General features: G+C 43.5%; 1 protein-coding gene and 1 long non-coding RNA gene across 9 annotated transcripts in view; one reads left to right on the forward strand and one right to left on the reverse strand.

The window, feature by feature from the left end:
• LOC140732226 (uncharacterized) overlaps positions 1-11,537 on the reverse strand; it is an 86,916-nt gene extending 75,379 nt beyond the window's left edge. For 3 of the 4 annotated variants that reach the window (XR_012100023.1, XR_012100021.1, XR_012100020.1), the window contains exons 1-2: positions 10,807-11,537; positions 8,463-8,606 (exon numbers count right to left, since the gene is read on the reverse strand). This is a non-coding gene — a long non-coding RNA (uncharacterized lncRNA). Of the gene's footprint in view, positions 1-8,452; positions 8,607-10,806 lie in introns of all 4 variants that reach the window. The other variant, XR_012100022.1, reaches the window with a different exon arrangement.
• The window catches only part of nmt2 (N-myristoyltransferase 2), a 58,473-nt gene continuing 53,590 nt past the window's right edge, over positions 11,112-15,994 (forward strand). For 2 of the 5 annotated variants that reach the window (XM_073054535.1, XM_073054536.1), the window contains exon 1: positions 11,117-11,269. In XM_073054535.1, the coding sequence (XP_072910636.1) occupies positions 11,160-11,269 (110 nt within the window). In that variant the 5' untranslated portion in view covers positions 11,117-11,159. Of the gene's footprint in view, positions 11,270-15,994 lie in introns of all 5 variants that reach the window. The other 3 variants (XM_073054533.1, XM_073054534.1, XM_073054538.1) reach the window with 3 other exon arrangements.

Genomic DNA, 15,994 nt, shown 5'->3' on the forward strand with positions numbered 1-15,994 from the left:
GATACTGCTTATTGTAATTTATAGTTTTTATTATTATGTACTGCAATGTACTGGTACCCACAAAACAACAAATTTCAAAGGTCCAAAGGTTCCCTTATTATCAAAGTATACAACTCTGAAATAAGACTGGAAAAAAAAGGTTGATAGTCCAAATCCATATCCAAAAAGAAGAAAACCTGGGTAACATTCTCTGGACAAAGTGGCAGGCTCTCCCTTTTCCAGTGGCAGAACAATCCTACCAGTGATCAGAGGGGCAGTCTCCCCTCTCCAGTAGCAGAGCGATCTCACTAGTGATCAAAAGGGAGTCTCCTATCTCTGACAGCAGAGCGATCCCACCATCAATCAAAAGGCAGTCGCCCCTCTCCGGTAGCAAAACGATCCCACCAATGTTCAAAAGGCAGTCTCCCTCTCTGGTAGCAGATCGATCTCACTAGTGATCAAAAAGCATTTCAAAATTTCACGATACACGCCAGCGATATTAAACCTGATTTTGATTCTGATTCTAAACTTATAGTAATAGTCAAGTCACTTTTATTGTCATTTCAACCATAACTGCTGGTACAGTACATAGTAAAAATGAGACAATGTTTTTTCAGGACCATGGTGTTACATGACGCAGTACAAATAAAATACGTACCATCAATTTGCAGCAAAGAGTTGGTAGCTGTGGCTCACCATGTAACCTGAGTACAAATCTGAACAGAAGAGCATGCAGGTAGCAGCATTAATTACATCTAAAAATGATGAGGTGCAAGAATAGAAAACTTCAATACAGGACTACTTGTGAGCCAAACAGCAAAAATAGTATGCAGTAAAGACGAGTCGAACAAACTTACAACTGGTGGGTCAGATCAATTATCCATAGTGCTACCACACCTATTCATGAATATTTGAATATTTCCATCCCCAAAGATGGCAGGGCCCAGCTTATGAATGCTAAAGAGAAGGCCAAGTCATTCATAACTACAGTATGTTAATTCAGAAAGGCTGCACTGATCCACCTAGGTTTGCTCCTGAGACCCCCACCACTGCAGAAGGCAGACTGCAGCTAATTCAGTTCACTCCAGATACTAGGAAAATTGGATACACCTGAAGCTACAGGATGAGACAATATTCTGGCTGTAATACTGAAAAACTGTACTCTGGAGTGAGTTATGTCCTGGAACAAAATGCACAATAACACTGACATCTACTTAAAAGTATGGGAAGCTGCCCAGTTGTTCTCTAAAACCAGGACAAATGCAAGTTTGCTAATTATTATTCAATTACCAGTCTGCTCTCAGTTGTCAGCAATCTGCTGGAAGTTGTGGTTGATGATACCCATCGTCACAACCAGAGACTCTGCTGCAGGGTCTGCGCGCCCTCACAGGGAGGCTGCAGAATTGGTTCAGCAATCACACTCATGGGTATGGCCCCGATGACTGCAGGAATTTTATTACCCAGTGTGAGCCGACTTCCTAAACCCAGCCTAGGCAGTTCAGTGATGATGCATGTAAACTGGCGAACATGAGGAATCTCTTAGACCAGGGGTTCCCAATTTTTTTTAATGCATAGACCGATACCATTAAATAAGGGGTCTGAGGACCTCAGGTTTAGAACCGCTGTCTTCGACTCAGCTGGTTCAATGTTTTATGCGAACAAGGTTCCCCCGTAGCCCGGCGTTTCAGCAATTTGTTGTAGAGCTGAAGAGAGTTTTTGATCTTCAAGCATGGGGTCAGGAGGCTGCCCGCCAACTCCTGCACTTGCACCAAGGTAAAGAGACAGTGAGGGACTACACAGTCAAGTTCCATATGCGTGTGGTGGAGAAAGGGTGGGGCACTGCGCAGGGGTCCAGCACAAGATGGCAGTGTGTGACAAGCAGGACAGCCTGGAATTCCTGATTAATCTGGGTCAGACAAAGTGACAATCGGGTAACTGAGTGGCACAGAGACAGAATGCACAGAGCTACCTACTCCTTCGATCATGGTTTGCTTTCACCCTCTCCCACATCACCCAGTACACAATCTGCAGAGGAGCATATGCGGGTGGGGCACAAGAGGAATGAGACTGGTGCAGGAGAACAGATCTCTGCCTCTACTATGGCAATCCAGGACACTTCTGGGCTTCGTGTCCCGTGGTTCAGTAAGAGAGGATACCTATCAGCAGGAGGGGAGTTCTGACAGGTCAGTTCTCCCTGCACTTCCCCTAATTGTGTAATGTTTCCTGTTTCCTTGGTGTGGAGGTCTCAGCCCTATGAATTTCAGAGATTTATTGACTCTGGGGCAGCTAAGAACCTTATTGATATGTCTCTAGCTCAAAAAATGGAGAATTTTACAGCACTTAAGAGAAAATATTGATGTTAAGGCCCTGGATGGTCAGCCTTTGGGCACCAGCAAGAGATCCTTCCACCTTTTCACAGAACCCCTCCAACTTTTGCTAGAAGGCAACCATAGCAAACAGCTCTCCTTCTATCTGGTTGATTTGCCTGAACTGCCAGTGGTGCTCAGTCTCCCCGATTATCTCAACATAACCCATGGATTGATTAGTCCTGAGGGGTAATCCAAGAGTGGGGATCTGCCATGCCTGTCTACCTGTCTGGGTCCTCAAATTCCACCCGGTGTGAAATGCTTGCGTGGTCCTGTCTAGCATTCCAGCTATGCAGAATTTCTTGAGGTCTTCAGCACAAAGAAGGCCACCGCTCTACCTCCACACTGGCCATATTACTGTGCCATCGACCTCTTACCCAGTACTAGTCCTCCCCAGGGTACGCACTTGCATCATTAAGCTGGATGTTATCAGATGTCAGTGTTAGAGCTGTACTCTCCCAGCTCTCTTCTGTGAACACCTGGCTGTCCCGCTGTTCCTTTATTTCGCTTCACTTGACTCCTGCTGAGTGTAACTAAGATGTTGGGAACCGAGGAAGTCTGGCTGTCAAGGAGGCCCTGGAAGGACAGCCACATTGGCTGGAGCTCTCATAGCTTAGCATCTGGTCGAGCTGCATGGCTTCCCTCAGGACAGAAAGACTGGTCAAGGATTACAGTTCATGTCCCATTACTGAAAGGCCTTCTATTCTCTTGTGGGAACCACAGCCAGCCTCTCATCTGGTTTCAACACCCAGACTGAAACAGTGAATCAGGAGACATCAGGAGCTGGAGACAACCCTGCGCTGCCTTGTCTCTCCCAATCTCACATCCTGAAGCTACCGTTTGGTTTGGTCAGAGACTGCCCACAATAACCTCCAGTCATCTTCCACAGGCACGTCCCCCTTTGAGTGCCAAAACTGATTCCAACCATCCCTCATCCCTGACCAAGAGATTGATGTGGGGGTTCCTGCTGCTGAACGGTTGATCCAGTGCTTCAAGTGCAAGTGGAGGTGGGCCAGGGCTTCTCTGCTGCACACTCAGAAAAAATATGCTTGGCAGATTGATCAGCTCTGCCAACACACGAGGCCCCTCAAGCCAAGGGAGAAAGTCTGGCTGGCACCTTGAAAGTTGAGAGCCACAAGCTGGCCCTGCGCTATGTGGTACCATTCATAGTGGAGAAGGCCATCTATCTATAAGATCTCACATAGGATGCACCTACCATCATCAATATTCACCCAGCGATCGATGTTTCCCAGCTGAAGCTGATGACCACCTCCCTTCTCCTAGCTCCAGTCAACCCACTCTCCCTCCTTCCCACTTGGTGAATGCATCCCTAGTGTATTCAATGCAGTGTCTCCTGGCATCTCATTGCATGTGGGAAGGGTCCAGTATCTTGTGGATTGGGAGGGGCATGGCCCAGAGTAATGTTTTCGGGTTCTAGTCAATGACATTCTGGACAAGTCTCTCATCAGGGACTTCCAGCAGCCCCAAGTCTCTGGCACCTCGGGATCTGTGCCAAGGGAGGGGCACCCTGTCTCAGCTACGAACTTCACTGCAGGGTCTGCACACCCTCACAGGTGGGCTGCAGAACAAGATCAACTATCACACACGTTCCAGCCGATTAGAGTTTCATTGTGGTGGTATTTAACTCCCTTCCTTTTGTTTCAGTTTGTCAAGATTCAGCCAAAACCAGAGCACCATTGCAAGACATCTCCCTGCTTACATAACATATATAAGAACATAAGAGATAGGAGCAGGAGTAGGCCAATCGGCCCCTCAAGCCTGCTCCACTATTCAACAAGATCATGGCTGATCCAATCTTAACTCGAGTTTTCACCGAATCCCACAAGGCAACAGTGCCAACCAACAGGGCACCATGCCGCCCATTTTATTTTATTATTCATCCCGCCCAAACCCATGTGATCACCCGGGGAAAAAAAACCGAGTTGCCAATTGAGGAGAAAAAATCTGGAAAATTCCTCTCCGACCCATCCAGGCTATCGAAAACTGGTCCAGGAGATCACATGGCTGATCTAAACCTAGCCTCATGTCCACTTACCTGCTCGCTCACCGTATCCCCTAATGCCATTTTTATCCAGGAAAATGTCTATCTCCGTTTTGAATTTATTGAGTGTAGTAGCTTCCACAGCTCTCTGGGGCAGTAAATTCCACAGCCCCACCACCCTCTGAGTGAAGAAATTTCTCCGCATCTCAGTCCTGGAACGGCATCCCCTTATTTTAAGATTATGCCCCCTAGTACTAGTTTCACCCATCATTGGGAACATTCTCCCCGCATCCACCCGATCAAGCCCCTTCACAATCTTATATGTTTCAATAAGATCGCCTCTCATTCTTCGGAACTCCAATGAGTAGAGTCCTAATCTACTCAACCTCTCATCATACATCAACCCACCCATCCCCGGAATTAACCTAGTGAACCTTCTCTGCACTGCCTCGAGAGCCAGTATGTCCTTTCTTAAATATGGACACCACAACTGCACGCAGTACTCCAGGTGTGGTCTCACCAATACCCGGTACAACTGCAGTAAGACTTCCCTGTTCTTATACTCCATCCCCCTAGCAATAAAAGCCAGCATTCCATTGGCCTTCTTGACCACCTGCTGCACTTGCATGCTAACTTTTTGTGTTTCCTGCACCAGGACCCCCAGATCCCTTTGCACAGAAGCACTTTCCAGTTTCTCTCCATTTAGATAATAACTTGCTCTATTATTTTTCCTGCCAAAGTGCAAGACCTCACACTTGTCAGTATTATATTTCATCTGCCAAATGTCTGCCCAATCACTCAGCCTATCTATGTCCCCCTGCAGGGTTTCAATGTCCTCCGCACTCATTACACTCCCTCCCATCTTTGTGTCATCAGCAAACTTCGATACGTTGCACTTAGTCCCTTTCTCCAAATCATTAATATAGATTGTAAAGAGTTGGGGTCCCAACACTGACCCCTGTGGAACACCACTAGTCACCAACTGCCAGTCTGAGAATAAACCATTTATCCCAACTCTCTGTTTTCTGTTAGAAAGCCAATCCTCCACCCATGCCAGAATATTATCCCCAATCCCATGATTTTTTACTTTAAGTAATAATCTTTGGTGTGGCACCTTGTCAAATGCCTTTTGGAAGTCCAAATACACCACATCCACTGGTTCCCCTTTATCTACCCTATCTGTTATGTCCTCAAAGAACTCCCAACAAATTTGTCAAACATGACTTCCCTTTTGTAAAGCCATGCTGACTTTGTCCTATTAAGCTATGTTTATCCAAATGCCCTGTTACTGTTTCCTTAATTATCGATTCCAACATTTTGCCAACCACAGATGTTAGGCTAACTGGCCTATAATTCCCAGCCTTCTGTCTATTGCCCTTTTTAAATAAAGGAGTTACATTAGCATTTTTCCAATCTGCTGGGACCATTGCCGAGTCCAGCGAGTTTTGAAAAATTATCACTAATGCATCCACAATCCCGACCGTCACTTCGCTTAAGACCCTAGGATGCAAGCCATCCGGTCCAGGGGATTTATCCACCTTCAGTCCCATTAATTTATCAAGTACCATTTCCTTGGTGATTTGAATCGTAGTTAGCTTCTCTCCCCCTAGAGCCCCCTGTTTATCCAGTGTTGGGATATTTTGAGTGTCCTCTACTGTAAAAACTGATACAAAATATTTGTTCAGCGTTTCCGCCATCTCCATGTCCCCTACCATTAATTTCCCGGTCTCATCTTCTAGGGGACCAACATTTACTTTAGCCACCCTTTTTCTTTTTATGTAACTATAAAAACTCTTACTATATGCTTTTATGTTTTTCGCCAATTTACTTTCATAATCTATCTTCCCCTTCTTAATCAATCTTTTTGTTATTTGCTGCTGATCTTTAAAAGCTTCTTGATCTTCAATCTTCCCACTAGATTTAGCTACCTTATATAACTTTCTTTTTAGTCGTATACTTTGCTTTATTTCTTTACTTAGCCACGGATAACTATTTTTTCTTTTACACCCTTTTTTCTTCAGTGGAATATATTTTTCTTGATAGTTGTAAAATAACTCCTTAAATATACACCACTGATCAAGTACCAATCTACCCTTTAATCTATTTTCCCAATCCATCTTAAGCAATTCCGCTCTCATACCATCATAGTCTCCTTTATTTAAGCTCAGTACGCTTGTTTGAGATCCAACCCTCTCATCCTCTAATTGAATATGGAATTCGACCATGTTATGGTCACTCATTCCAAGGGGATCCTTTACTAGGACATTTTGTATTAGTCCTGTCTCATTACACAGGGCCAGATCTAAGACTGCTTGCTCCCTTGTCGGCTCAGTAACGTATTGTTCAAGGAACCCATCCCAAATACACTCAATAAACTCTTCTTCAAGGCTGCCGTGTCCGACTTGATTAGTCCAGTCAATATGAAAGTTAAAAGCCCCCATAATTATAGCTGTTCCCTTATTACAAGCCACAACTATTTCCTGATTTATGCTCCGACCAACTGAGTTACAGCTGTTTGGAGGCCTATAGACTACTCCCACCTCTGCTTTTTTCCCTTTACTATTTCTTATTTCTACCCAAATTGTTTCGTTATCCTGATCCTTTGAGCCAATATCATTTCGCTTTATTGCAGTGATTTCTTGCTTTATTAACATAGCCACCCCACCTCCTTTTCCTTCTTGCCTGTCTCTCCTAATTGTCGAATACCCTTGTATGTTTAATTCCCAGTCCTGGTCACCTTGCAGCCATGTTTCCGTAATTGCCACAATATCATAACCATACGTAATTATTTGTACTGTCAACTCATCAATTTTATTCCTAATACTACGTGCATTCAAATAAAGGACTTTCAAATATGTTTGACACTTATTTCCTACCTTTTCCTTTTGTACAACTTTACCCTTATCTCCGTATATTCTTTCCCCTCCTGACACATTCTGTCTTTTTATTCCTCCACTTTTACCTACATCCATTACCTTCTCCATTGTCTTTTTAATTATTTGCTCTCTAGAATCCTCCCCCCCACTAGTTAGTTTAAAGACCTCTCTCTGCAGCCCTAGTTATATGATTCGCCAGGACACTAACCCCAGCCCGGTTCAGGTGAAGCCCGTCCCTCCAGAACAGTTCTCTCCTGTCCCAGTACTGGTGCCAGTGTCCCAAGAAGCTAAACCCACTTCTCCCACACCAGTCTTTCAGCCACGCGTTTAACTCCTTAATTTTATTTAACCTAGCCAAATTTGCTCGTGGCTCAGGTAATAATCCAGAGATTATTACCCTTGAGGTTCTGTTTTTTAATTTGACCCCTAGCTGCTCATATTCCTGTAACAGAACCTTCTTCCTTGTCCTATCTATGTCATTAGTACCGACGTGTACTAAGACAACTGGATCCTCCCCCTCCCACTGCAAGTTTCTCTCCAGCCCAGAAGAGATGTCCTTAACCCTGGCACTAGGCAGGCAACATAGCCTTCGGGACTCTCGCTCTCGGTTGCAGAGAACCCTATCTATCCCCCTGACGATACCGTCCCCTATTACTACAACATTTCTATTGACTCCCCCCTCTGGAATGGCCCCCCACTCCACGGTGCTATGGGCAGGTTGCTCATCCTCCCCACAGTCCCCGCTTCTGCCCTCACAGGGAGTTAAAGCCTCGAATCTGTTGGACAAGAGCAAGGCCTGCATCTCCTCCAGCCCTACCTCCTGGATTCCCCTACTTGCCTCACTCATAGCCACACCATCCTGTGCTTGACTGCAATCTACATTAGTTAATCTATTAGGTGTGGCTATCTCCTGGTACACAGAGTCCAGGTAACTCTCCCCCTCCCTGATGTGTCGCAGTGTCTGAAGCTCGGACTGCAGCTCATCAATATGAAGCTGGAGTTCCTCGAGCAACAAACACTTGCTGCAAATGTAGTCGCCGTGTCCCTCAATGGGGTCTACCGGTTCCCACATCTCACAGCAGTAAAACATCACCTGCTCCATGCTATATAGTTAATTTAATGTACTAGTATTAGTTATGCAAGAACCCTTTGCCCCAATACAGCTAACTATCACACTATTTAACAATACTTTTAAAGTTATAAGTGTAAAAGGAAGCAGGACTACTTACCAATACTTACCAAGCAACTAGCTGTGAGAGCTCAGCAGCTCCGGTCTTCCTCGCCTCGCCCGGTTCTGCGGAAGCCCGTTGAGCCAAAGCCCTTAGGCCTCCACTCTACTCCCGGCTCACTCCACTGCCCGCAACGACGGGCATTCTCTTAGTTCTGGGAAAGAAGACTACTGTTTAGATTGATGATGGTAAGGGGCAATATTTATTTAGTATTAAGCTACTACTGCTGAGCCACTGTATCGGCGTTAGTTGCAGTTTGAAATTTCTATTTAACGGCGCTGTTAGCCAAGCGTTCATTGGTTTTCTTTTATTTCTGCACAGTTCCTATTAAAAGTCAGTGACCTCTTGGTTGGCTTCAGCATCTCTCTCTCTTGGCACTTGGGTCATAACCCATTCTTGTCACCCATAGCCTATTGACCAAAGCCCATCTGGAGTTTAGTCAAGATCACCCCCTAACTTCATTCCAAACATGGATCGAAGGGCTGAATTCTGGAGCTGAGCTGAGAAGTAACTGCCCTTGACATCAATGAGCCCTGGTAAAACTGACTCAATGGGACCAAAGGGCAAGCATTCTACAGGTTCGTTTCACTCCACACAAGTAAGATGACAGTGATTGTCAGAGTTCAACCACTCCAACACCAGGAGAAAAATCAGGAGATTCTCACGGCAGTACTGTAGATTCATACACCATCAGCTACTTCATCAATGGGCTACCTTCCAATAAAATGAATGCTCATTGATGTTGGCACAACGTTCCGTTCCACCAATATCATGCAGCAAGATTCAGATTATATCCAATGGGCTGATGTGGCAAGTAACATTTGTACCACAAAAGTGCCAGACAATTACCATCTTCAACAAGAGAAAGGTCACCAGCCTAAGCGTGACATTCAATGGCGTTACCATTACCAGGTCCTCCACCATCATTATTCTGTGGGGGTCAGGGTCACTATTGATCAGAAACTTGATTGGATCAGTCACATAAATATTGTGACTATCAAAGTAGGTCAGTGTCTGGGAATTCTGTGCTGAATAACTCATCTTTTGGTATCCCAAGGCCTTTCCACCTCTCACAAGGTGAAATTCAAAAGTGGGATTGAGTTCCCTCAATGCGTCTATTTGAGGATGGCATTATCAGCTTTCAGGGGGCTCAATACAATCCAAGACAAAGCAGCAAGTTTCGCTGGCAATTCAACAATTCATTCATTCTAAGATTCACTCAGAACTTTCATTCTAAACATGCACCACCGGTGCTCAGTGGCTGCAGTGTACAAAATGTATGGTAGTACATGTTCAGGAAACTCCACCAGCAGCTCCCATATCTGTGACCCCTACCACCAAGACAGCCAAGGACAATGGACACATGAGAATATCACCAAATGCAGTTTTCTTCCAACTTACACGCCATCTAGCCCCGGAAACATTACATTATTGTCACTGAGTCTATACCCTGGAACTCTCCACCCAATAGCAGAACTACTGCAACAAATCAAAAAGATGGCAATTGGGATGAGTGATAAATGCCAGCCTATGTAGCAACCTTTCCCCCATTTTAATCCTTGTTAAAATGAAATTTTAAAAGATCTTTCAAACGTACATTGAACCTTCCATAAAACTATCTGAAAGAAAAGCAGAGAAGCTTTACTTATTTTTCTCTCTGGCTTGAAAACCAATCTCAAAACAGACAACAAAATAGGTGGCAGAAAGTAAACTGCTCGAGGAACTCACTGGGTTGAACAGAATCTGCAGAGGCAAAGAGATCATCAATGGTCCAGGTCTAGGCCATGCATTGAGACATTAAGTCATTTGGTTACAATTTCAAGGGAAATTTATGATAGGATTCCATGGGCAGCCTTCCCAAGGTCATCGGTTCTGCAGGGTCCCATGGTTGGGTATGGGGCAAGCAAGTATCCAATGTTGGGAATGGTTTTAGATTCCCAGGTTTGCAGTCAGTGCAGTTTCCCATGTGGGGGTAGAGCGGGTTCTCAGCTTCCGGGATTTTATGGCAATAGTGAAAGGTGCAATTTCCCATAGCTGTAGGAGGCACAAGACAGTGCAGACTGTTGGGATTGTGGGAGGTACAGGTTCTTATAGTTTATTGCAGGAGGTTTGCAGGAAAAGTACCCCTCCCTCCCCCCCCCCCCCCCCCCCGGGACTCTGGGATCATCATTTCAGGAGTTGATTTCCTAGTTTGTTGGAGAGTTACAGGGCACAGAAACAGGCCCTTTGGTTTATCATATCCATCCCAACCATTGTACTAATCTACAACAAACCCACTTGCCTGTGTCGGTCCACAAGTCTTCTATTTCAGTATGACATTTTGTTTTAGATACCACGAAAAAATATATACTTACTATCTTCTCCGGAGGGCCAGGTTCCTGGGAATGCGGGTTCAATAAGAACATAACATTACGTTCCCAACACTGCAACTGGTAGTTGCACTCCCCGCGTTGGAGGACCAGGTACCTCTGGTCATGGGAAGACTTTCGGAGGATACTCCAGGGCTGCGGGTTGTAGGAGATGCAGGTTTCTGGGGTTATGGGCTGGCTGCCGGAATGACCGTTCCGGTGCTTGCGGCGGCGGCGGCTGCCGGAGGTGGGAGATGGTAGCTTCTAGCATTGCGGAGGCTGACGTTCACCGGCTTGCTTTGTTCTCCGACGCGCGGCGGCGCTGTTGCCGGCTCCCCGGACGCGGCGGCGCCTGCACCATGGCGGAGGACAGCGAGTCGGCGGCAAGTCAGCAGAGCTTGGAGCTGGACGATCACGATACCTGCGGCATCGACGGAGATAACGAGGAGGAAAATGAGCAAACGCACAGGTAGGGGTGGGAGCTTCAGGGCCTTGCAGTTTGAGAGAGCGCCGGCAAAGAGTGAGCCAAGTCTGGCCTGCGACCCGCCACTCATCAGGCCGGGCACACGGAGAGGCGGCGGGGGTGGCAGCCTGGTTACCCGGTGGGAGAAAGGGCCCCAGAAATAATCGTCAGGCAGCACTAGTAGGTAAAACAATAAAGATAATGCGATGGTCCAGTCTTTCTCTTAAACTCCTCTCTCCCTTTCCAAACCCAATTTCCACCCCTCCATTGACCACTTCACTCAATCCGCCCACCTCTACCTGTCCGTTCCCTTACCCCTTCGCCGTCCGGTGTAAAGGCTGAACCCTCGCTTTGTGCAGGATTGACAGGTAAATTAGCAAATGAGGGCAATTTTCATGCACTGTACCACATTGTCAGTTAAATCAAAAGATGGGAGACAAGCTATTGCATTGTGCCGGTGTAACAGATACACCAAGCGAAGAGGGTTGCATTCCCGGATCACCTTCATCGTATCAATAAAGAAAAATGGGCCATTATCTGAGCATGTTGAGCCTTTGTATTGAGCACCTAAGGTTGGTAAATTGTGAGGAGCAGTCCTGTCAGCATCTATATAATTAGCAATTTGGCAAAGATGTTGGTCCTTGCTTACTGATTCCCACATCTTACTGTTTCATGGATTATTTTGGAGGGTATCTCACCAAAGCCTGATCCTCATAGCTGTGCAGGTTCAACTGCTATAAAAGGAAGGTTTGGGATGTCTCCCTATTCCTTATTAAATATTTGTTATCATTTGGGGATTGAATCTAAATTGTGAGGGGTTGACAGGTGAATAATGAGGAGTTCTGATATGTAGATGGGACAGGGAGGGTTGGGGAAGGTAGGTGTATGTTTTAAAAAGCAAAATAAAAACGCAATCTATTCTGTGCAGAATTGCCATGTAAATCTGGATGGGAGGAAGTGGATGAGATTGATTTATTTAGCTGTGCAAATTTGACAGCAATATTGATAGGAGAATCCATGCTGTTTGATTTCTATAAGAGTTCGCTTTCAACAACAGAAGGCAAGTGTTGTTGCATAATCTTTAAAGGGGCTGGAAGTTGATTGGGAGGAAAGTTGATCCTTGTTTTGATGTGAGAGGTAATTTGGAAGGCAGGTAGCACCAATCCCTAGAGTTTTGTTGGATTAGGAATGGGGCTTAATCTACATATCTGCATCGATTTGACAATTAAGATGTGGTGACCTGGCACCTGCCTAAAGATTGAGGCTCTGGATTTTGTAAATTAAGCAAATTTGAATTTTACAGGGTTCCTGCCCAATTGTCAATTCTCTAAGCATGTAGGTTTGCAAAATAAATGATGTTTCAGGAGGTGGGGGGGGGGGGGAGGACCACCAATTGCTGAAGGAAGTACCATCCTCACTTGAAATGCATTTGCATAGTGTAACTGACAGATACTTGAGAACTAAACACAAAGCAGCTTTACTTTATTAATTCACTTCCTCATACCTCTACAGGCATTTTCCTCTTTCATCCCCTTCAAACGGGGGGCGGGGGTGGAATATAGCCTATGTGCAGGCAGATGTGCATTTTAAATTGGCATGGTGTTTGGCACAAACTTTGTGGGCAGTGGTCTGTTCAATATTAACATATGTTACTCTATGCCTCATAGATTGCTGATCATATGCTTTTAAATTCTCAAGATGCATATTACTTGCTTAAAATGAGCGTTTATTTTGAGTGTACAGCTCTTATTGTGTGCCCAAGGTAGTAGTGAGTGAAAGTGTCTGGCTGATATCTGTGATTATTATCTAAACACTGTTATATTTTTCCACCCTCTTTTAAAAAAAAGTTGGTGGTCGTCTTTCAATAGCATCGATAAACATTGTTTTGGATGCAGTCTTAATTAGAGAATTTTTTTTTAGATGTTATTAGAATGTGTAATGTTGAACAGTGTGCAGGTGTGATCCTGAAACATTTGGTATCTTCAAGCAGATATATAAATGACATATTGTGAGATAGCAGTTGGGTATTATTTCTTCAGCAATGGAATATGTAAAACAACAGATCATTTAAAAATTCAATACAGTATTACAATATTCTGAATTGGAGTAACTGTGGCAACTGGGATTGCAGTTTATAAATATGTTTTTTAACAATGCACATTCATTTCATAATTACAGGCAACTATACAGTCTTTTAAATGTTTTTTTAGAGAGCTTTGGCGAAATGTCTCAACTAAATAACATAATCTGGTTGTCATCTGCATACTGATGTTTGAAAGTTTATTATTTATGGTGTCCTTTGGGTATTGAGGACAGGGATGGAGAGAGAATATTTTAAATGCTAGATTATTTACTGTGCTTGTAACAGTAATCTAACCAAGAAGTTTAGTGTTTTGATATCTAATAAAGTACAACCTCAGGGACAGTTTTAACACTTGTGTTATATGTGACACTAACATTTGTCTAATTTCCATCTTAGGAGACATAATAATAACCAAAGTATATCCAAAACCACAGGATGCCGAATATGCAACATATTTGCATACTATAGAATAATTATCTTACTTCAGAGTCTACTTCTGTGAAGGTAGCTGCTGTCATTGCCAAAGATATTTGATTGCGATGCAGAAAATGACACCAAATTATTGATTGAAATGTTTATGTTTCAGGTCTAATAAAGAGTAATTTATGATCATTTGCTATGACCAGTTGATTAGCACCTACTTGAATAATCTTGCCGATTCCCATGTCTTCCCTTTTGGCACTAAATCAAACTTCACCTCACCCAAACTTTTTTTCTGTTTTTTCTTTCTTCTAGTGGCCTTACTGCTATGACCTGTCTCCTGCTCCTTTGAATCTGTTGTGACTAAGCTGCTGAACCTTACCTTGCTGGTCCCCTTGCTTGCTGCCACTGTAAAATGGTTCACTCTCAGCTTTCGTTCACTCATCCTTTTAAAATTTAACTATGACACCAACATCAACTGTGCTGTTGTTCGAAGCTGCCATGTCATCTTCAATTTCCCTGTACCCAAAGGCCTCATTTTACCTGCAAGTCCATATTTGGACACTACCATATCTGCCCCTGCAAAAAAACACCCTCATCTAAGTCACTTATGTTAGACTCTGTGACTTTGACAATGCTGTGTTTTGCTGTTTGAATCTAGTCTTTTGGAAAGATTGATTGCTAAGTCCTCTTCAATGCCTCTCGTCTTTGGCTAGGTCAATAGAATCCTCTAAACCTGGATGCATTGATGTTGATTGTAACTGATGTACCTTCAGAAACAGCATTATTTGCCATGCACTATTATCTTTTAGTTCCCCTGGAACTTTAGGTTTTCTCCACTTTCTGCTCTGCCAAAATCACCTGGATTTAAGGATCAATTTCCACATAAGTCATGAAAAAACTTGGGTCTACCTTGGCTGTACACGTTATGTTTTATTCTTTAATGCTAAAGTAGACGAAGCTTGAATTTAATAGGACTTCCCACATTGGTGTGCACTGTATAATGGCTATTTCCAAAGTGGCAAAACATAAAGCAAACATAGCTGGATTTGCTGAATCAAGTTCAACACCAGGTGCATGTTTATCAGGTTCATTTTTGGAAGGCTGAACTTGATGAAAGGCATGTCTAGACCTTAAGTTGCAAGGTCCTGTATGGTTAAATAGGTGGGTCAGAAAAAATTGATGAAAAAACTTTTGCCAGACAGCAAAAGTTTGCAAGTGTCAAATCTTAAAAAATGTTTCAGTATCTTTGATAAACTGTTTTAGAAAATAATTTTTTAGAAGTGCAGTAAATTTAACTTTTTACAGCAAATATAATTTGACTTTCTTAAAGTCTTCATCAAATTGAATGGGTTTATAGATCCCATGTCAGCTATAACCAGACAAAGGATCCACTATTAGATTCCCTTAGCATAAATGGTGAGAACAATGTAATTTTATGGTTTACTCTGCACGGAGCTTCGTTGTGGAGTAATATGATGAATTTGCCAGCAAGAGTTTGTTAACAGGTTTGAGAGTTAAGTGTGTTTGAATGTACGTGCCCTGAAGTCTTGAACAAGCTGGTGTTTATCAGCAAGTTCTGGATGAATATGACATTTACTCAGGATTTTGTTGCAATTATAGATATATTCATCATATCTGTGTTTAATTTACAGTTAACTCTGATATAATTACAGCATTTTTACTGTATTGTTTGGTTAATATTCTTTTTCAATAACATGTCAAATTTGGCCAAAATATTTTGCATTCTTTCATTTGGACTGAGATTTGAACCATTTTAAGGAGGTTCAAGTTTTGCCTTTTAGAGCTCCCAGCAGGCATAGATCCAGATCAGATTAGCAATGGATTGCCACTAATGATTTATTTACCCTTGGCTAAGAGAAGCATTGGAATAACTTATTAAAAGATGTTTTAATCTTCTACATAATGTACATTGCAGCCATTCCGTGTTAGATAGGGTAACACTTAAAATTGATTGTTTTGTCCTGGATAGTGTTGAACCTGTTGAATGTTGCAGGAGCTTTGCTCATTCAGACAAATGAAGGCTATCCCTTCAAACCCCTGGATAGGGGCTTCTCCTTTTAGATGGTAGATAAGAGATTTTGGAATCAAAGCATGTCATTGGCTGATGAATACCTAGCCTGTGACCTGTTGTTACCACATAATTCTCCCCATTGCAGGAGTTAAGCTTTACTTCATTGAAAATGAAGGATTTGGTAATGGCAAAT

This window comes from Hemitrygon akajei, chromosome 8 (assembly GCF_048418815.1).
Source record: "Hemitrygon akajei chromosome 8, sHemAka1.3, whole genome shotgun sequence".
Lineage (NCBI taxonomy): Eukaryota > Metazoa > Chordata > Chondrichthyes > Myliobatiformes > Dasyatidae > Hemitrygon > Hemitrygon akajei.